We start from the raw sequence: 21,924 nt of genomic DNA on the forward strand, positions 1-21,924 counted from the left end.
GAAAATATTTATATATTTAGAAAGTCCCTAGGTTATTCTAGAAATGCAGCCATAGTATCAACTACTAAAATAGATACTCAAGGTATGTTTCTGGAGATACTGAGTGATAATGAGTGCTACCCTGGCTATTTCATTTTTGTAGGACAGGAGTTTGGGGTGGGGCAGCAACTCAATGTTTAGGCACTGCCCCAAAGTTCTAAATTCATCTCTAGACCTAGGAACACTGAAAGCAGAATACTACTTCTAGATGCCACACGCTCATTGGAAAGAAACTCTTAATGTACTTCTAGGAATAAACACATAGATCTGTTTCAAGCTGAGTTGGTTATACTAACCACTTAGGCTGGGCTGTCACTGGCTGAGCATATAAAGGAGCTGAACATTCAGAAGAAAGGCTTTCCTGCTTGCAGCTGATCAGGGAAGGACCAGGGATATGGGTTATAAGTGGTGGTGCTGAGTATATTATGGAGACTGGGAAGTAAGGTGGGCATCTTCTTTTCATCTAGAAAAACCACCAGAAACCATAGATCAAATTGGAAAATTTATAGTAAATCAGAAAATAAACTAGTTCTCCCCCTTCCAAATGTGTTGTGGGAAATAGGTTGGCCACAGAGAGATAGTGGTAGAAGAGGGAACACACAACATAAACTTTCCAAAAAGAGTTGGGTGGGGATGATAGTAAATATCAGACACATGATAGGAGTATAAAAATATATTGAAATCATCATTACAATTATGGAACAATAAAATAAATTGCAAATGCTTTATCAAAATTAAAGCAAAGACACACACTGTGGTGGTCAAGGGAGACGGAGATATAGAGACAGAGAGAAGGATATAGAGAGAGCATGAGAGAGAGAGAGAGAGACTTCATACTTCTCAAGAGGCGAAATGCCCTAGTTCTAGAAGGCAGTGTTTTATCAGCACCATGGAGAGATGCACAAGCCTCTATTGCTTGTTCTGAGATGAGATTCTGGAGAGGGTTTTAATTATATCCAGTCTGAGCTAAAAAAACAGCACTGATGTCTGTGTAACTGCACACGTAGATCAGAGGATTCACATTTATTCCTCAGATTTATTGCTTTTTGCTGGTCAATTCTCTTACATTTTAAATTGGCCTACTTTCTCCATAATTTCCCGGCAAAGGAAAAGAGGTTGGACAGGAAGATTTTAAAGCCTCGCATTGATGGTAATTTTTCTAAAGTTTCTGGTGTTATCAATTCCTAAGCAGTCAGTGAGAGTGGGCTCTGAGTTTTGGCTGAGGCATAGGATACTGGGGTGTTTCATGAGATCTGTCTCTGAACTTAGTTTTTGTGCCTACCTGAATTGGGAGGGATTTGTGGGGAGAGATTCCATTTTACAAAAAAAAAGAGGACAATAGGATTTTCATTTGGGGAGGTCCTGGTGAGGAAACTAGATCACTCATCACAAAGTGAGCTGTCTGATGTCTATGTTCTTTCTCTGGAGGATGGCTGGGTGATTATGGGTATTTTCACTGTAGGAAGGAGGGTGGAAGATTGTGTATATTTTTTTATTCCTCTTTTCTCCTGTCCAAGAACCCTTTAGTCATTGTGTGAGGTCAAGCTGTGTTATCAGTACAATTGAGGAAGTCCATGCCCAGAAGCTTCCAGAATCTCCATTCTGATTCCATCCCCTCATCTAAGAACCTCTCCTTGCATCTTGACAAATTACCTGACACTTCATGTGAGCTTTTCTAATTAATTAATTAATTAATTTAATTAAATTGATGTGGTGATTCCTTATTGTGTGCCAGGTATTTGTGCTAGGTGTTGAACCTAAAACAATAACCAGATTTAATCCCTATCTTCAAGGAATTCAGGGATGATGCACTACCTATAGTAGTGGATGTGTTATGACTCTTAACTCACAGGGGTTTGTATTCTACTGTTTTAAAGTTTTCAATCAGGGCTGCATTTTAACAGGAGAGAATTAGCCTTAAGTCAAAGAATGACATTCTCTCCATGGAATTTCAAGTATCAATAAACAGTTGGAGATATATTTGGGAATTCATTTGGGGTGGGGAAGAATCATGTTGATCTCCACAGGCAACTTCTCTGCCTGTGGCTGAAGCCATCCTGGCATCAGGGATGAAGTATGGTGATAAAGCAAAGGCATAAAGCAAAAGTAAACAAAGGAAAGAGAATAGAAACACTAGGCTGCCAATGGAGGGGATGGAGAGGAGGTCAGTATTGGAGGGAGGGAGAAAGCTCATCAGGCAGCCCTGGCATGGAGACACAGAAGCCACATTTTGAATGACTTTCTGGATAAATAATAGAAAATGTTGTCACCACCAAGCAGTTTTCACCCACCGTTTTTCACTGGATGCACATTTTAAAATGCATTGTCTCCCAAACAAGAAACATGTATTAAATGTTAAGTGATGTGTTGACTCATTATTTTTAAAAAAAAGAATAAGGGGCGCCTGGGTGGCTCAGTTGGTTGGGCGGCCGACTTCGGCTCAGGTCATGATCTCGCGGTCCGTGAGTTCGAGCCCCGTGTCGGGCTCTGTGCTGATAGCTCAGAGCCTGGAGCCTGTTTCAGATTCTGTGTCTCCCTCTCTCTCTGACCCTCCCCCGTTCATGCTCTGTCTCTCTCTGTCTCAAAAATAAATAAAAACGTTAAAAAAAATTAAAAAAAAAGAATAATATATAAGCACCATTCTGAATTTTCTGACCAGCAGAGTTAAACAGAGTATTGACCTGTAGTTCTCATGCAAACAAGAAATCTTGACATTGTAATTAACAAGCCCATGTGGTGATACTGAAGATGGATGAGTGTACAATTTCTGTTAAATTTTTTTGAAATATTACAAAAAGTTTACAAACTTCCATTTCTACAATGGAAATCTTAAAGGAGCCCATTGCTGTAGGGCCATTTGCACATGTATCTTGCTTGTTACATTTAGATGTTGTAAATAATACAAAATTTCTGTAGATACCTGTGTACACAACACATAAGCCTAGCAACCAAGAAGACATGTATTCAAATCCACCTCCATCACTTGTCATTCTGTGACTTAGGACAAGTTACATTAACCTCTGAATTTCCTCATTTGTAATATAGAAGGAATTAGAATAGCAGTTTTCTAAGATTATTCTGTGAACTAAATGAGATGGTTCATATAAAACAGTATTATCATGGTAAATGACATACATTAAGTGTTCAATAAATACTGAATGGTATTGACAATCAGAATGAATTGGGGTAATACTTGTCCCAGGGTTTTCCCAAGACACACTGAAATTATAAATACAAAGCACACAGTCCATAGTCTGGCACACAGTAAGAATTCAACAATTGTTACTTGTGTTCTTTATCCACTTCTCCTTATACAATCTCATAGACTCCTCCCGTTTTGAAGAACTGAACACAAAAGTAGAGCATCTCCATGGTACATCTTCATCAGTGGGTCCAACCAGTCTCCATTCATCAGCGCTGAGATGTTAGACTTACAGACCTAAGAAGGCTTAATTTTTTTCACTCTAGGCTGCAGGTTGGAGGGTCCTGTGTATTTTTTTTAATTTTTTTTTTAACATTTATTTATTTTTGGGACAGAGAGAGACAGAGCATGAACGGGGGAGGGTCAGAGAGAGAGGGAGACACAGAATCGGAAGCAGGCTCCAGGCTCTGAGCCATCAGCCCAGAGCCCGACGCGGGGCTCGAACTCACGAACCACGAGATCGTGACCTGAGCCGAAGTCGGACGCTCAACCGACTGAGCCACCCAGGTGCCCCGGGTCCAGTGTATTTTAATAAAAGTTCCCATAAAGCATCTTACAGGATCTGAATAACAGCAACGTTTCTCTCTAAGCACAAGGGGATTTTTTTGTTGTTGGACGTGATGGTTTTGTGCTTTTTCCTGGTTGCTTTAAGTAGATTTTTCCCCCTATCTTCTAGAAAATGGAAGTTAAAAGCATTTGATAAATGGATAAAACATTTCATACTTGTGCCTTTTTAAAAGGGTTAATCTGTGTTACTTTGTAGCGCTCTTTTGTCAGCTCAGTAACACTGACAACTTCACTCCAACTTGTGAGCACCAGGATTCTATGGCAGCTTTGGCATGGGGTGGAAGGTCTAGGGGATGGGGAGTGCCCTCGCGCCTCACCACAGGCCTGCCTGCAGCACACTGTGGCCCCTGCTGTGTATCCACTCCATCCCTGTGAATACGATTTCTTGGGTGTGTAGACTGACATTCATTCTTTTCCGGTTGGGAAAAATTTCTATATTCTTTATTATCATATATGATTATTATGAAAAATTCTAACAAACCACAGGAAGTAAAATTATCCCTCTAACCTCACATCTCTCGTTCTTACCTCTGCTCTGGGGTACCATTATTTTTACAGACTTTTTGGACATAGAAAAATATTTTTTCACAAACATAAATGGGCTTATGAATGGTGCTCTGTAGCCTCTTTTTACTGAGTGTGTTAAAGATATCTGTCCAGATCAAGGCATATCTACCTTCTCCTACTCTATTGCATGGATAAGCTGTCGTTTATATAATAGGATCCCAGACTTGGGGATATTTATCTTGCTTGGTGCATTTGGATATTAAAAGCAATACAATATGCTATAAAGAGCTGTGCACACAAATGTTTGTCTTATTGTTAACTTTGGACAAATTTGCAGAATGATTTATCATCTACAAAGTGCTGCTGCATCTATTCATTTCTGTGATCCTAAAAGATGGAGGCGGTGGTAGTTATAAGCCTGGAATCCAAAGCGCTCTCACCTCCCAGCACTACCACCATGCTTTGGAAAGAGCCCAGAATTAGATAGAATTGAGCTTGCGTTCAGGCATGTCCACTTAGGAGTGGATAATGTCTGGGCAAGTTTATAAACCTCTCGATCCTCATATTTCATCTTGGACTTCATTTGGCCTTAAAAAAAAGTAGATTATAGGTTTCAAACCTACATGCACAGTTCCTGGCATATGGTATGACTTCAAGACTGTTGGGTAATAGCAGTGTCAGGATGAGGACCCATATCTTCTTTTCCTCTTTATTATATCTTTCTGCCACCAACTCAAACTCCCCCCTTCTCAAGAAGGCTAACTTATGGTTCAGAGACACCTATGACTACATGAAGGTATTGCTTAAGTCCTACCTGGGAAATGGAAGTCACCCAGTGGGTAGGAGAGGCAGAGATGATGAGGAGTGACAAAGCCCCCTGCTAGACTTTGCTGACCCCCACTTCCCTCTCCTCTTAATCCCTGGCAGCCTCTGTCACTTGCTCCCCACAATGCAGTGTTATACAGTTAAAGTCAAATCTTTCTGGACGGAAACTACTTCAAACAAGAAGAAAGAAGGCAGATAGCACTAAGCTTAGAACTCATGAGAAAATCACATTGTCTCCAGGGTGCCTGGGTGGCTCCGTTGGTTAAGCATCTGACTCTTGATTTCAGCCCAGGTCATGATCTCACAGTCATGGCATCAAGCCCTGTGTCAGGCTCTGTGCTATGTGTTGAACCTGGTTGGGATTCTTTCTCTCCCTCTGTCTCTCTCTTCTCTCTCTCTCTCTCTCTCTCTCTCTCTCTCTCTCTCTCTCTCTCTCTCAAGAAAAGAAAAAAGAAAAGAAAGAAGCAATTTCCAGGTTTAAGAAAAAAAGGAAAATCACATTGCCTCAAGGGGTCATAGAAAGAGGTGACTCTACTTTAGATGATACTGTTACTATCTTTTGAAAGTTAGGATATTTTCTTTCTAGCTAAGTGTTTGTGGTTCCTTTGAGATAAGAAAGAAGTTTAAAAGGCCTCTTACATAGAAACGCAGAGCAGGGAAAAATAGTAGCAGCCATAGATTGTAGCTGTTTCTGTGGTCAGAAAATGCATTATTTTTTGGCTTAAAAAAAAAAAAGGTCTTTGGATTTAACTCTGTAGTTGTGACCTTGAGATCTTTATCTTCCTATTAAAGAGATCTAAAGACAAAGCAGGTGGAGAACCTGGGATTGTTCTTGGCATGAACGCAAGGACCAAGGCTGCTTGTGTGCCTGCTGGAGTGGAGGAAGCTGTTGGCCCAGACTTGCTCAGCAGAACTGGTTTTTCATTTTTGCTCTGATGACTTTACCTGCCACTGGTCACATGACCTCCCCCCCACCCCCTTTCTCAGTGCTGAAGTTTTTCTTTCTGTCAACTTAGGGGTTGCACTGGAACTCTTTTCAAAACCTCAGCCATTTGCATTACACAATCACATTTTTTGTTATTTAATGTTATCACATGAACTTGTAATATTTTGAATAATATCGGCTCACTTATAAACATTTAAACTCAAAAATTTGGTGTAGAAACCCCTTGTAAAGATGATACATAAACTGTAGTCCCATGTTTTGCTCCCTCATGAAAACCTGATATGGAAGATAAGGGAGGATTCTAAAAGAAGGTGGATATCATATGGAAAGTGAATAAGTGACTTAGCAGGCCCAGGAAAGGTAATTCATAGGCTGGCATTGGGGAAAGCTGAGAACTCATTCATCCAATCTAAAGCAAAGATTCCCCCAACGTTTCAGAAAGTGGTAGTACCAGGTCCCCCTGGAGGTGGGATGACGGAGAGGAACTGTAACAAGGAAGACGGGTTGCAAGTCTGTTAAAGAATCAGCCTGACTCGGTGCAGCTGGGTCACTGGAGGTTTAATCTATAAAGACAAAACAGCTTTGTAGTAGAGGCTGAAGTCTGAGAACAAACTGAGGGTTGATGGGGGGTCGGGGAGAGGGGAAAGTGGGTGAGGAGCATTGAGGAGGGCACCTGCTGGGATGAGCACTGGGTGTTGTATGGAAACCAATTTGACAGTAAATTAAATTTAATATAAAACAAAACAAAACAAAAAACAGGGCTGGACTAGGAGACACTCATCAAAACGGAAGTCAATGATGCCATACTAGAAACAAGGTATCAATCAAAGTATGCATCCTAGAAGCAGAAGCTTCAGACACTTTTGTCCCACTTGGCTTCTGGAAGGCTACAGCTGGCGCTTAATCCTTCAGGCAAGAGGTGAGAGAATGCCTGTGTGTGGAATCTGAGCAGCACAAGAAGAAAGAATTGTATAGGGGTAACCAGGTGGCTCAGTTGGTTAAGGGTTTGACTTTGGCTCAGGTCATGATCTCACAGTTTATGAGTTCGAGCCCTGTGTTAGGCTGTGTGCTGACAGCTTAAAGCTTGGGAGCCTGCTTTGGATTTTGTTTCCCCCTCTGTCTCTGCACCTTCCCTGCTTGTGCTCACTCTTTCTTTCAAAAAATTAAAACAGAAAGAATTTAAAAATGTTAAAATTAAAAAAAAAAAAAAAAAAGACTTGTATATTTGAGTATTTGAGACTCTCTGGCTAACTGTCCCAACTGGTTCACCCTGCAGAGAAGCTCACAGACCACAAGCTCTACTCACATGCTCAGAGTTGGCAACCAGCCTTTCAGTTACCCACACCAAAATATGAACATACCATCACCCATTCCAGAGAACAGAGAACAATTTGAATGTAAAAAAAGAGTGCAAAACAAGCAAACAGAAGAGAAACAACTTGGAGGAAAGAGACTCTGCGAGGCAAAGCAAACTTTTAAAAATAGAATTTTGAAAAATAAGAGACAATCATGAATCAGAGAAAATATAGTATAAAATTTTTTAAAGAAATGGAGCACCTGGGTGGCTCAGAGTTGAGCATCCAACTCTTGGTTTCAGCTCAGGTCACAATCTCATGGTTTGTGGGTTCAAGCCTGGCATCGGGCTCCTCACTGATGGTGCAGAGCCTGCTTGGGATTCTCGGTCTCCCTCTCTTTCTGCCCCTCCCCCACTTGCACTTTTTCTGTCTCTCTCAAAATAAATAAGAAAATAAACTTAAGGGGGAAAAAAAGACATATTCACATCAAAGGGAGATTTTTCTGCTTGAGATCAAAACAAGGGTTGAACCAAAAATGAAAAAAGAGGATACCTTCAGCATAATTTGATTCAGTGTTTGACAATGCTGTGTCTATATATTATTACTGAAAATCATCTCATGTATGGTATGTTCTATTATTATTCTGGAAACATTGTGGGGGATCGGTTCTGAATGGGATTCTGCAAAGTCCCAGGGGTGGCATAGGGGCTCCAGTGAAGCAAGAAGCAACCCCCCTCGCCCCCTGCCAGCTTTCCAGCTCTCCTTCCACTATGTTATATATAACAGGGCTTATGTACAAGATTTCACTTATAGAAAGTACTCCAAGATCCATCCAGGTATCACAGCCTGTAATTATTAAAGAAGAAAAATCACTACTATTTGCAGTGTGTTTAGGTTGGATGGATTAATATCTTTGCCAGGCCCATAAAGGGAAGACTGACTTTGTCTTTTCAATTATAAGCCACTGCTTAGTTTGAGCCCAGAAGACACTTTCCTAGAGATTCCCTCCACTTGCCTGGCACTAGAGCAATTAACAGTAGGTGATTTGTGGCTGCATTTTTACTGCTTAGCACAGGTTTATCATCTTGAAAGTTTTCTATTTGCATATATGCTATACATTTTTTTAGGTGACATTCGATATCATCCAGAGTTTAGATTATGTATTGCCTTATACTGCATTTTCTGCTACGTGCTGAGAATCTGTAAGCCTAGCCTGAATGCTGATGCAGACCCAGGGGAATATGAATTGCAGCCACCACTTATTGAGGGCTTACTGTGTGCCAACCCTTAATATCAAGGGATTTACCTGCATTACTTCATTTATACCTCAAACACGTACTATGAAGTTTGCCACATTTTATAAATAAATTGAAACTCAGAGAATAAAGGTAATTTGCCCAAGGTCACCTAGCTCAAATTAGCAGAACTGAGATTCAAACTCAAGTCTGTCTGATCCCCAAACATTCTGCTATACAGCCTCTCATACTGGGAGCTTTCAGAATGAAATGAATTGAATTTGACAGTTTTCCACTTTTAAATACCAAACTTCCTGAGCAGTCTAATTGCCGCTTTTTGGACTAAGATGAAATGGCTATTTAAAAGAAGCAGGAGGCAGGAGGTCAAGAGAAAAGGGGTTTTATTATCTCTGTTGGTAAAAGAAGAGATGTAATCCTGGAAAAAAAATAACATCAAATGGAAACCATTATATAAATTTGCAGTGGGCTTAGGTTGATGAAATTGCAAAGGAATGCAGAAAAGATAAGGGAGTCGTGAATACATAGCACTGAAGATTTTCTAAAAAGGAGAGAAAAGATCAGAAGTCACTCAAGGCAGTTAGAAGTTGGCTCAATTGAAGTCAGGGTCTATGTAACTTGACATATGGAAAGAGGCTGGCAAGTAGCAGCCAGAGATCTGTGTTCCTGTTGAGTCTGCCTGGGTGAGGAGCAGGCTCTAGAGCCAGACTGCTGGGTTTGAATCATTTTTCCCTAACTTTCTAACTGTGTGACTCTGGACAAGTTACTTCACCTCTCTGGGCTTCAGTTTCTACATGTGAACAATGGAGATTGTAACATTGCTCATCACGTTGTGAGATGAGTTAATGTGTTTAGCAAGGTGCCAGGTATTTAGTAAGAACTCAGAAATGTTAGCTATTATTGTTATTACCATAGGCATCACAGTCATGTAATGTAAGAAATAGGAGATTGTAAGTCAGTAAAAAGGCTTGAAGAAATAAAGGAGAAGGAATCAGGAGAGAGGTTGACCTATAGCCAAGAAGTGAGGGGAGATGTTCTCACCCCTACCCCTGAGTAGATGTGGGGAAAGGGCTGGATGGTTGTGGGGAGCTCACCTAATCTAGTAAGAGAATCTAGCAAGAGATTGAGGTCCAGCTGGACCCCATGGAGCATGAGACTGCTGTTGCTGTAAAATATATGCTTTGATAGATGTCTTGCTAGTGAGCTCTACAGGGCTGGAGAATTGGGGGTTATAGCCAAAGTGCAAAAGAAGCAAGTATGGGACAGAGAGAGGAAGCAAGCCCTGGGCTATTCATCTTTGGAAAACAATAGTCACCGAGAGCATGTTGGGAGGTGAGGGGGCTTTTTAATAAGCACATTTTCTTTCTTTCTTTCTTTCTTTCTTTCTTTCTTTCTTTCTTTCTTTCTTTCTTTCTTTCTTCCTTCCTTCCTTCCTTCCTTCCTTCCTTCCTTCCTTCCTTCCTTCCTTCCTTCCTTCCTTCCTTCCTTCCTTTCTTTCTTTCTTTCTTTCTTTCTTTCTTTCTTTCTTTCTTTCTTTCTTTCTTTCTTTCTTTCTTTCTTTCTTTCCTCTTTCTTTCTTTCGCCCTCCCCCAACTATGAGTCTATTTCCTTTCATTGGTTACATTAAAAAACAAACTACAGTTGAGGTGAATGCAGCAAAGGTTAATGAGGTACTTAGGAACGAGTGTGAGTAGTTACCCACTTTTTAAATCACCCATTTCTTTAGCATTTTGTTTATGTCAGTCTCTGGCTGGGTCCTGGAGACACAGGTTGTTTCCATATTCCAGCCTTCATTTGTAGAGCTTCACAGTACGTTTGTCATGGTTCTCAGCCATCAGAATAAGCCATATAAAATTCAGAAATTACTGATGCCCAGGCTATTTCTCAGACCCACAGAATCTCCTGCAGTGGAATTAGGTGAGTGCATTGTTTCAAATTGCATGTGTCACTTTTTTTTTTTTTAACATTTATTTATTTTTGAGACAGAGAGAGACAGAGCATGAACGGGGGAGGGTCAGAGAGAGAGGGAGACACAGAATCTGAAACAGGCTCCAGGCTCTGAGCAGTCAGCACAGAGCCCGACGCGGGGCTCGAACTCACATACCGCGAGATTGTGACCTGAGCCGAAGTCGGACGCTTAACTGACTGAGCCACCCAGGCGCCCCGCATGTGTCACTTTTAAGTTCACATCAACCTTGAAAGGCTGGTGACAGAACCTTCCACAGTTTCTGGATGATGAAGTTGAGACTCAGAGTTTAAGTTACAAGTGTGGCCACATAGCTGGTAAGGGCAGAGTTGGAACTCATACCTGGAGCTGCTGATCTTAGAATTCCAAGTGGCCTTTCCACTTGTCCGTGACCACCATCCCAGATATGCATTGATGAAACTCTGTGCCTTAAGGCTATGCTGGTAAGAGGATTTGAGGATGTAGTGAATCTGTGTTGTAATCATGCATAAAACTCTTGCTCACCATGGCAAATGCTCAGAAAGCATTGACAAGTTCTACCCAAGGTTCAGTGGCTTGCATTTAAAGTGGGTAGTACCCTGTAGATGTTGTAACCAGGCTCACCATGGATTTCCCCCAAGATGGACAATGCAGCCTCTACTGCATAAGCTCCCCCAAGGTTATAGTTTCCATCACAGAAACCCAGTCTTGGACTCCAGAAACACTACCTCGTCTATTTGTCCCTTTAGCTCAGAGGTGATAGTGACTTCCTTCTAGTACTGATCCCTAGGTAATCTTGTTTGGTGACTCAGCTTCTTCATCACCCATGTAACCAATTTCCTGCAGTAAATGCCCTACCTATCCCAGGTTAGATCCTGACTGTTACACCAATGAAGAAACCAAGGTTCAGAGAAGTAACTCAGCCAATGTAGCACAATAATTCTGTACTTAGTATTCTACAACAAAAGTTTCTGATTTCATAACTTAGGCTCTTAATCTCTACCTTATAGTTAAGGTGGTTAATGAAATTCCTCGTGCCCAGTGCCAGGTGATGATGGTCATGGAGGTATGATAACAATGGCTACAGTGATGATGATAGTGGTGGTGGTGATAGCAGTTGTGGTGGTGGAGGTCTTGGTGATGACCACATCTGACCACTGTTGGATGTTCTTTGGAAGAGATGTGCAGATACAATGTCTGGTTGTCACACAGATGTCTCTGACTATGTTACAGGCCTTTACCTACCACCATATCCAAGAAATCATGGTCCAGCTTCTTCGTACAGTGAATCGGACGGTCATCACGATGGGGCGGGATCATGTTCTGATTGTGAGTACATCTCTTCCTCTTGTCAAATGTTTCAAACTGTTCAGGGTCAAGGAATGGATTTTCTGGAACTCCAGATTATGTTGAAAGCCTAGCACCAATCATTACTTTGTTTTGGAGTACAGTAGTTAGATTTTTCTTATCTGAGTTGGGATAACATAAGAGTTAACTCAAGTTGCTGAAATAAAACAAGAATTAAGACTTGTCAACTAAGGTGAGTGTGCCAATGGAGATGGAATGTCACTGGTAAAGATTAAAGAGTGAGAGAAGCTTTTTGTAAGTGGCCAGACAGAATGCTCCACATTCACATCCACCAGGAGCCTTTTCTTTTGACATAGACTTTGACAATGCCCAGTCTCAGTGTCTTGTGTGCTTGGTTTTCTAAGTGGATTCATTGTATGTTAACTCTGCCCGTAGATGTCAATTAATTCAAGTCACTGCTAAGTTTTGGGTTATTCTTCTGTACAAATGCTACATTCTGAAGATCAGGAGGTTCCTGCCTCATAGTCTGATTATTTTCCCTCTCCAGAAAGAGTCCATCTCTAACCCTTTAACCTCTGCCCATCTTGCTTTAAATCGAGGGCCAAAAATAATGCTTATGGGGACCAGTCACCAACATAAATGAGTATGTTCCACTATGTTACTCCTCTGCTCAAACTCACCAGTGGTTTCCCATCTCACTCAAAATAAAATCCAAACCATTGCTAGGGCCTGAAATGTCCTCTGCCTCATTTCTCCCACACACAAAACATGATTATATTTGCTGTTCCCTCAGCTTGACCTATCTCTGCCTCAGGACTGAGGGGTTATTTCCTCATGTAAATCAGATCCTGGCTCAGTTGTCACCAAATCAGAGAGGCTTCCCTGCCCTGACTACCTTGTGTATAATACCCAGCACCTCTCAATCTTCTTTCAAGCTCCACACCTTACTTCTTTATGTTTCTTAGTACTTTTCACCACCTAGAAAAATATGTATACCTTGACTGATTCATTGTCTTGCTCTCCTTGTGATAAAATGAGCTCCAAAATGTAAAGATTTCATTTGTTTTGTTCATTTGTATCTCCGGACCCTACAACAGTGCCCTGCGTATAGTAGGTACTTGATATGTATTTGTTGAATGAATGAGTGAATGAATGAGTGAATGAACCAGGCAGGGACTCTAATGTTTAATGAGGACAAGTGCTACCCAGCTGTGATTGATTGACACCATATGGAACTGGGCCATATAGTTGCCAAAACTCCCAGCTTCTCAAGAGAAGCTGAAAATGTGAAATGTCCTGATATTTAAGTGTTGGCAGCTAATAAGAAACTATATTTATAAACATTCTCTGAGCCCTGAACAGCTGGATTCAGCTTTCAGGAAGCCAGTTTGGGATCTCAGCTAGGTTTGGGATGTTGATTGTCGATATGCTCTAGTCTTGCTTCATGGATACAGAGCAAGGGGCTGAGTGTTATTTCAACAAAAGCTGGGCACGTAAGGATTTGATCCCTAGAAACAACAGAGGGTAAACATTTTCTTTAGACCCATTTGGCTCTGTTTAGTCATGTCAGTGCATGTTTACTTACCATACACTGTGTAAATTTAAAGGAGTGGTGACATTCATAAAGAGGGCTCTCAGGGCCAGGTACTCCTGCTTTCTTGGGACAGAGAGTCATGTAAATTGGTCTCCGTCACTTTCTAACTTACCATCCTTCCTCCTTAGAAGTCTCACCATATCTTATTTAGTTATAAGCTTCCATGTCTGTGGTTTTCATAACATGCCCGAGATAAGCATTTTATTACCTCCCTAATCTTTATGCCTCTTCTTTAGAGCTAGACCTAAAGATGGCCATCCATCTATTTGGTTTATCCGTTTATAGCAGGTCTTAACTCTCTGTCTCTCCTTTAGGACAGTCATTCTTTAAAACAGTGCCTGGATCATAGGAAGCACCAAATAACTGGTGTCTGTTATTATTTTCCTTTCTATCTGATACAATGCATCTCTCTGTCCTTTGCATGTGAGCATAGTTTGGCCCTCATTCACTACACCCAGTTTTTTGAGACTTTCATTTAATGCTGTACTCTGGTTGCTAGCCCTTCCAACATGCATTCCTCATTGCTGCCCCATCAATCTTTGCCAGGACACTCCCCTACTCTGGAAAATTCTGTGGGTTCCCACTGTGTGCCCAGTTAAGTCTTAAATGCATTAGCCTGACCATTCTCAGCATCTGTGATCTGGCCACAACCACATGTCTCAGCTTTTTCATCTACTTTTCTCCACCTGGCTTTTCAGACAAAATGGATGTCTGGATATTGCCCAACCATGCCTGGCACTTTCTCACTCATGCTGCTTTCTTTGTCTGGAATCCTTTAGTGTGCCATCTCAATCTATTGAAATACTATCTAGTCTTCAAGGTCCAGCACAAATGCATCCCTTAGGAAGCTGCTGAAATCTCACCAACCTGGTTGGGACCTCCCTGCCTCTTCTAAATCACACAGCTGTCTTTATTCCTTTTTTCTTTCTTTCTTTCTTTCTTTCTTTCTTTCTTTCTTTCTTTCTTTCTTTCTTTCTTTCTTTCTTTTTCTTAATTTCTTTCTTTCTTTTTTTCTTTCCTTCCTTCCTTTCTTCCTTCCTTCCTTTCTCTCTCTTTCTTTCTCTCTTTACTTCTTTCACTTCCATTGGGGTGAAACTTACATGCTTTAAACTTTAACCATTGTAATTTGTATGAGTTTTAGTAAATGTATAATTGTGTAGCCATGACCACAAGTCAGTTTGTAATACTTCCTTTCATTCCTGAAAGTTCCATTTGCAGTCCCTCTGCATGGCACCCTTACCCCTCTATCCCCCATCCATCCCTAAGCACCACTATTCTAATCTCTGTCTTTATAGATTTGCTTTTTTTTTGGACATTTCATGTAAGTGAAATTATACAATTTAAAGTCTTTTACATCTGGCTTCTTTCCTTAAAATAATGGTTTTGAAGTTTATATTTTAGGATGTATCAGTACTTAATTCCTTTATATTGCTGAATAGTATTACACTGTATGAACATATAGCATTTTGTTTATCCATTCTCTAGTGGATAGATACTTGAATTGATTCCAACATTTTGCTATTATAAATAATGTTGCTATGAATATTCATATAAAAATTTTGAATGAACATATTTTAATTTCTCTTGTGTAGAAATCTAGAAGTGGAATTGTTAGGATATATGGTAATTATATATCTAACTTATAGGAAATTACCAAAATGTTTTCCATAGTGACCATTTTATATTCCCATAAGCAATATGAGGGTTCTATTTATCTACATCCTCCCTAACACTTAGTATTGTCAGTATTTTGGATTTTAACAACTCTAGTGGATTTATAACAATTCTAATGGTGTCTCATTGTGGTTTTAATTTACATTTCCCTGATGACTAATGATGTTGAACATTTTTCCATGTGTTCTCTCTGTCTCTGTCTCTCTCTCTCTTTCTTTCTCTAAGACACTTTTATCTGTGAACTTGCCATACATAGCTCCTCTCTTATACCACAGAACTTTTAAGGCTTAGGCCTATTTATAAAAGGGGGTAATACTTGACCTTCCTCATAGGGTTCCTATGGAAATTGAATGAAATAACACAAAAAAGCATTTGCACATGCGTTTCTTATACATAATATTCATTTATTTATTCATTCACTATTTTATGAAAACCTCTTATATACTCAGCATGAAGACTCAGAAATGAGTCAGGCATGGTCTGTGCCCTCAAGAAAACCATGACCTCTTTCAATGGGGTGTTTCTCAAGTACCTCAGACTCACTGTGCCCCAAACGTAATTCATCACCAGCCCCCCAGGAGCCTGCTCCATACTCTCCCTTCATTTAGGATCCCATTTTACAGTACTGACCTAGAACTGTAGTAGCTGCCCTTCATTCCTCCCTCTCACTCACCTGCCTGTCCTCCTAGCCTCCCACCAAATCATGCTGTTTTCTGCACATCTGGCTTCAGTCCCTCCCCACCTGGCTCTCCTGCTTGCCCTCAGAGCCCCCTGTACACCTCAGCCATTGGATTCATTGTACTTAGTTCATTGTAAGGTGATTTTTTTTGTCTCTGTGCTCCAGTTTCCCTACATTCTGTGGATCCCTTTGGGGGCAGGGACCATGTTTACTTACTCTTTTACCCTCAGCTTCCAGCAGTGCCCCTGGTATACCATGGGTACTCAATGAATGTTTGTTAAGCAAATTAATGAGTGAAATAATCCCTAGAAATGCTATGTTGTTTCATACCTTCATGTATTTGTATGTCTTTATCTTAGTTTGGAATGCTTTTCCTTCTTCAAAGAATGTTTCCTCTCAGTATCAGGAACCCGTACCTCAGGGAATGTGGGCGCAGTGTAAGGAATTGTCTGTTCATACTTTCCCGTCCCCTGGGCTGATTCCAGGAGCCTTGCAGAGGTTCTAAGTCACATGCTGTGTCATTAGTCTCAATGACTCTTGAGTTTGTTGGTGTGATTACAGCAACAGGAGGGCTGAGTGGGGAGTATTGGAGGTATGTAGAAAGCACACCTAACTAGGAGCAGGAATGTGCCTGAACTAGAAGGAAGGAATAAACAGATTTTTCTCAAGATGTAGCTTTATTTTCATAAAATGGTCCTTTCTAGCACTTTTAGAACAGAAATATCTCCTCCAAATTAAAGAAAATGATGTTGGAAAGTAATTACTCAGAGGTCAGGAGTCCCTGTCTTAGTGCTGAAGGCCCCAATTTAATTTCAAATTGAAATTTGACAAGAAGGAGAGAGCCCCATTCCAACCATCACTTTCAATTTTTCAGATATAATTTTTATTGGTTAGTTTCGATTGCCTGGGAATATTAAACAATATTTACGACAAACACCAGACATGCCTAATACTTCTGAAATCCTGAGAAGACCTTGATCTGATGTGGGGTGCCTGGTCATTGGCATGTCATTATGTGGGATTAAGTGGTGACTTTTTTTTTTTTTAATTTGTAGGAGTAGGAACATTGTGATAAAAGGTGTTAGCTATTAAAATTACAGGAACCATAGGGCTAGGATGGATCGCTTCTTGTGCGCAGCACATTGTGATTATCATTTTCTGGAAAGCCATTCCTGAATTTTTCTGTAAATTGCCTGCCTAAACAATGAAGTGTTGATGGTGACAAATGAGCAAAAGGAAATTTTACAAAAACAAAAATCAAAAAAACTTTTACACGACTGCTTCCCCCTCTTCTCTTTGCCAAGAGTCTAATCAATCAGATATACATTTGTTAACTAAAGTTACCCAGGAGTTTGACCTTCATGCTAAGAAAGGCAGCATGGTTTGGTAGAAAGGACGTTTCGGAGATGAGAGAACAGGAAAAAAAATTTTTTTTAAATCAAGTATAATTGAATATAGTGTTACATTAGTTTCAGGTGTGCAGTATAGTGGTTCAATGATTCCACGCATTTCTCAGTGCTCATCAAGATAAGTTCACTCCCCTTTATCCATTTCACCCATCCCCCTACCTTCCTCCCCCCTGGAAACCACCAGTTAGTTCCCTGTCCTTAAGAGTGAACATGAGAAATTGTCCATACTTGTTCTGCATAGTTGGCTCTGTGACTTTGTGCCAATATCACCCCTCTAGACCTTGGTTTCTTCTGTGCGATGAACTCTATCATTTTTAAGATCTTTTTCATATATTTAACTTTTCTGATTTGGCCAATGCTTATTCTTTTTTCCATCTCCCAAGATCCTGAGTCAGGGATGTAAAATAGATTTTGCTTCATATGCCAGGTTGGGTGCATTGGTAATAGCTGCCTGTAGTACTGCCCTGAGAAAGAATCAGAGGCCACATCTGTGTTCAGGGGAAGAAGTACTGAATTGATTAGTGATGTCTGTCATAAGCATAAGATTCTAGAATAGTGATGTATGCAGGATACTTACAAATACTATGTATTGACTAAAATCTTTGGTGTTTTTCCAGCCCAGTCCAAAAGCTCTTGTAGAACCCATATTCTCTTTTGCATATTTTTGGTTAAGAAGGCTGTGGTATAAGAGCAGAAGAGTAATGGAAAAAAATAATCTGAGAACTTAACATTTTACCAGGGAATGGATTCTATGTGCTACATGTCCTATTTTATCAAATGTAAGAATCACTATGATTTTATGTGCCCATATGAAAGAGATCATGCTACCAATTAAACTGTGACACAGAGGCTTATTTTTGCATTGATTGTAATCTTCAGTGATGTTAAAAAAAAGTTTGAGGGGTGCCTGGGTGGCTCAGTCGGTTAAGCGGCCGACTTCGGCTCAGGTCATGATCTCGTGGTCTGTGAGTTCGAGCCCTGCGTCGGGCTCTGTCCTGACAGCTCAGAGCCTGGAGCCTGTTTCAGATTCTGTGTCTCCCTCTCTCTGACCCTCCCCCATTCATGCTCTGTCTCTCTCTGTCTCAAAAATAAATAAACATTAAAAAAAATTAAAAAAAAAAGTTTGACTGGAAATCAGATGTGATGGAGCATGTCTTTGATTCCTCATGGGTAATTGTCATCATCTCCCATTTTTTGGGAGATAGAGTGACTGAGCATCAGAGGATGAAAACATCATGGTCAAAGTCACATGGCTAGTAGCAAGGTGGGTTGTGAACTAGGGATGTCCAACATCAGAGCGTGTGTCTGTTGTGCTATCCTGTAGGTCTTAGAACAGTGCGAGGAAAACTTCTCAGATTTTTTTGGGTAGGTGAGGGGGCTGTCTCAGAGAACCTTCCCTGACTGTTACATCCTTCTGCTGACTGGTCTACAGAAGGCTGTTCCCTATGTGTGGCCTCCTTAGTGCTGGGGATGGACAATCTCATAGGGAGAATCAACCAGGGAATTTACACACTACCAGAAATTCTTGGAAGGGGAACAATCTGGTAATTTTGTTGAAATTGGGATCTAGTTTTTATTTCGGGTAATTAAAATAAGCCTCTGGGTGATATATTTTGGGCCTAATTACCCCGGTTTTTGCAGAGGAGTCTATTGAGTGATTAAATAAAGGTAAATGCAGCTGGCATCAAGCCAGCTCCGGAAATTCAGAGCAGTTTGTTCAAAAAGGAAGGAAAAAAAAGGTGGTGATCGCCCCATCCTCCACTGCTTCACCTCACAATAGCGCTGAAGACTCCAGGAAACACCTGAGTCATCAGAGAGCCAGGCTTTTCAAGTTCTGACTTCACTTTCCAAATGGCAAATGGCCCACCTACATGACCACTCTCTGATACACTGTGAGCCCACAGACTTCAAGATGCTTGTGCAGGGGCCACAGCAAGACAGTTAGTGCCACCTCCACCCAAACCTGTCCCATGGAGAGCAGGTGTGAGGACTGTCTAGGACAGGAAGATGTGAGGTTCCAAGCCAGAAGTGGTTGGTTGACTCCACACCTTCACTCAGCAACCCAACACTTTGTTAACAAACAATACTTACAACAAAGTTATTACTTATTGAGCAAATCGTCTGTTTTCCAGGCAAAGAGCTAAGCACCTTATGTGTCTTACTTCTCAACCTGCCTCAGAGACTCGTATTTTACATCTGAGGTTACTGAGACACAGAGAGGTTATATAACTTACCTATAATCACACAACTTGTTAGTGGAGGAACTGGGACTTGAACCCAGGCAAAGCTGTTTATAGAGTTCCTCCTCTTAAATAGCATAGTATATACTCCTACACCACTAAGACCTTAAATTGTTCTTTAGCATCGAATATTTTAAAGGTAATAATGGGCACCTCCAAGCTCCAGATGCTGCTCTGCCTAGGCCTTGCAGTCTGGTGAGATGACCTACATGTCAACTTTCAGAAACCTGCGAAGTGGCACTGGATTCTTGGTGGCTTTGTAATGAGAGTGATATATTTAGAATCAATCTCCTCAATTATGGGAATCTGTAAAGTCAGAACAAGAGCCTGGAGTCTTGGGACTTACAAAATAGCAAGTTTTGCAGAAGACAAAGCTAGAATGGAAGTGTGAAATGATCTCAAGTCTCCTTCCCCTTCTGCACACAGCTTGTGTCCACTTTCTTGAGCAGACCACCAGGTTCTGTGTCTAAAGGCCTCTCCAATCCAGAGCTTCCCTCTACCATCAATGCTACTAACTGGGGTCTGGCCATGACTGTCTCTCACCACTTCCTCTGCTGTAGCTACTACCAAGACACACTGCCTCCTTTCTTGTCCCTTTTGAATTCTTCCTGTTGCAGCCCATGTGGTCTTATCACGTAGAGCTTTCCTGGTGGGCAAGCCTCAGTGGCCTCACCGTGGCTGAAGATAATGGCCCAGCTGCTCACCACGGCCTTCAGTGTGCCCAGTACAGGCCTGCCTCTTTCCCCTATGCTCTTGACCTCCCACTCTTGTGCCAAATTGATGGAACTGTTCTGCTAGCTACAGAATGTTCCTTTTCTTCTTTGCATTCTCCTGCATGCCATTCCCTCTGTCTAGAATATACTCCTCTTACCTTTCTTTGCAAAACCTTCCTCCTCAAAAACTCCTCTTTTTCTTTCATGTATTGGCCTGGAGGCACATCTTGACCCACATTCCACTCATGCAAGTTGGTACCCCTCTGCTCTCTTCAGCATGAACCAGTCTCATGTACTCATCACACGGTCACGAGAACATTCTTCCTAGCACTACAGAACAATGTCTTCATCACTTCTGCATCTGTAGGAAACACAATGTCCCTGGCATATAGGATGACCTGAATGAACACTGCTGAAGGAATGGAAGATTTCTGCTGTTTACTTTATTTACATACAAACCACGATTCTTTTCCTTAACATGCAAGTGTTACTTGCATTACCCTTATGCAAGTGTTACTATTATCACCCTTAGGGCATGATTAGACTAGGAGAGTAAGGGAGGAGAGAGAATTGTTATTGAATAACTGGACCAAATGGAAAGAATTGGGGAAAGGATGTATTCATTTTCTTCAGAGGATATATATGTTGGAGATGATCACAGTTAAAATTTCTAGGGTGCTTACTGTGTGGCAGAGATGGAAATTTGAGGACATTATCACATTTAATCTGTGAGGTTGACAAAAAATTATTATCTGCTCTCAGAAAGGAAACAGTGATCAGAGGGTTTGAGCTCTTGTCCAGCATCACATTCAGGGGAAGGAGGAATACAGAATCCAAATCCAGGTCCACAGAGTTTGAAGCCACCATCTTAAGCATTTCACTGTGCATGTCTGGGACATTGTTTTTCTGAGATAAAACTTGAAAAAATTAAAAGAGTAAATGTGTGTATGTGTAAGTGTATGTGTATGTGTTAGGGGGAGATCAGGTTAAGAAAGAGAAGAAACATTATATAAGAGTCCTGAAATTCCAGTTGATACCAAGAGGTGGCATCATTAGCTTGGGGTAGCTTGGTTGCTACTTGATATGGTCTTGTAGAGGGTGCTTATGTCCTGTGGGTGGGGAAGTTTTTTTTTTATTTTGTTTTATTTTATTTTATTACTTATTTTTGAGAGAGAGAGGGAGAGAGGGAGAGAGAGAGAACACAGTGCTGTGGCAGAAGGAGAGAAAGAGAGGGAATCTTAAGAATGTTAAGTAGGCTCAATGCCCAGAGCAGAGCTTGACATGGGCTTGATCTTATGACCATGAGATCATGATCTGAGCTAAAATCAAGAGTCAGATGCTTAACCAACTGAGCTACCCAGGCACCCTGGGAAGTTTTACTTTAAAAAGGATTTTGGTAATTGCATATCAAAGAGTACATGGCCTAAAGTATATATGCAAAAAAAATTAATTAGTATCTCAACTTCCAAGGAACCCATAGCATGTATGCACAGAAGTCAGTTATCAAGGTAGACTTCATATAATTGGGTCTAGTTCTTGAGTAACATGAAAATTTGAATAGATGGAGAGGAAGAGTAAGGGGGTTGAAACAGGGAGCAGTATTTTTGGCCTTATCTCCATCTCCTGGTCTGTGAAATCTTCTCTCATTCCTCAAGATCATCTTTCTTCAGTGATCTCATTGTTCTTTGCCCATTTTTAAATTACAGTATTACCATATCATAATGTAAT

At 40.9% G+C, this 21,924-nt stretch overlaps 1 protein-coding gene across 3 annotated transcripts in view; it reads left to right on the forward strand.

Annotated features, from left to right (window-relative positions):
* The window catches only part of DOCK2 (dedicator of cytokinesis 2), a 417,694-nt gene that overhangs the window by 170,847 nt on the left and 224,923 nt on the right, over positions 1-21,924 (forward strand). For all 3 annotated transcript variants that reach the window (XM_058723143.1, XM_058723150.1, XM_058723158.1), the window contains exon 27: positions 11,813-11,908. In XM_058723143.1, the coding sequence (XP_058579126.1) occupies positions 11,813-11,908 (96 nt within the window). The remainder of the gene's footprint in view (positions 1-11,812; positions 11,909-21,924) is intronic.

This window comes from Neofelis nebulosa, chromosome 1, assembly GCF_028018385.1.
Source record: "Neofelis nebulosa isolate mNeoNeb1 chromosome 1, mNeoNeb1.pri, whole genome shotgun sequence".
Taxonomy (NCBI): Eukaryota; Metazoa; Chordata; class Mammalia; order Carnivora; family Felidae; genus Neofelis; species Neofelis nebulosa.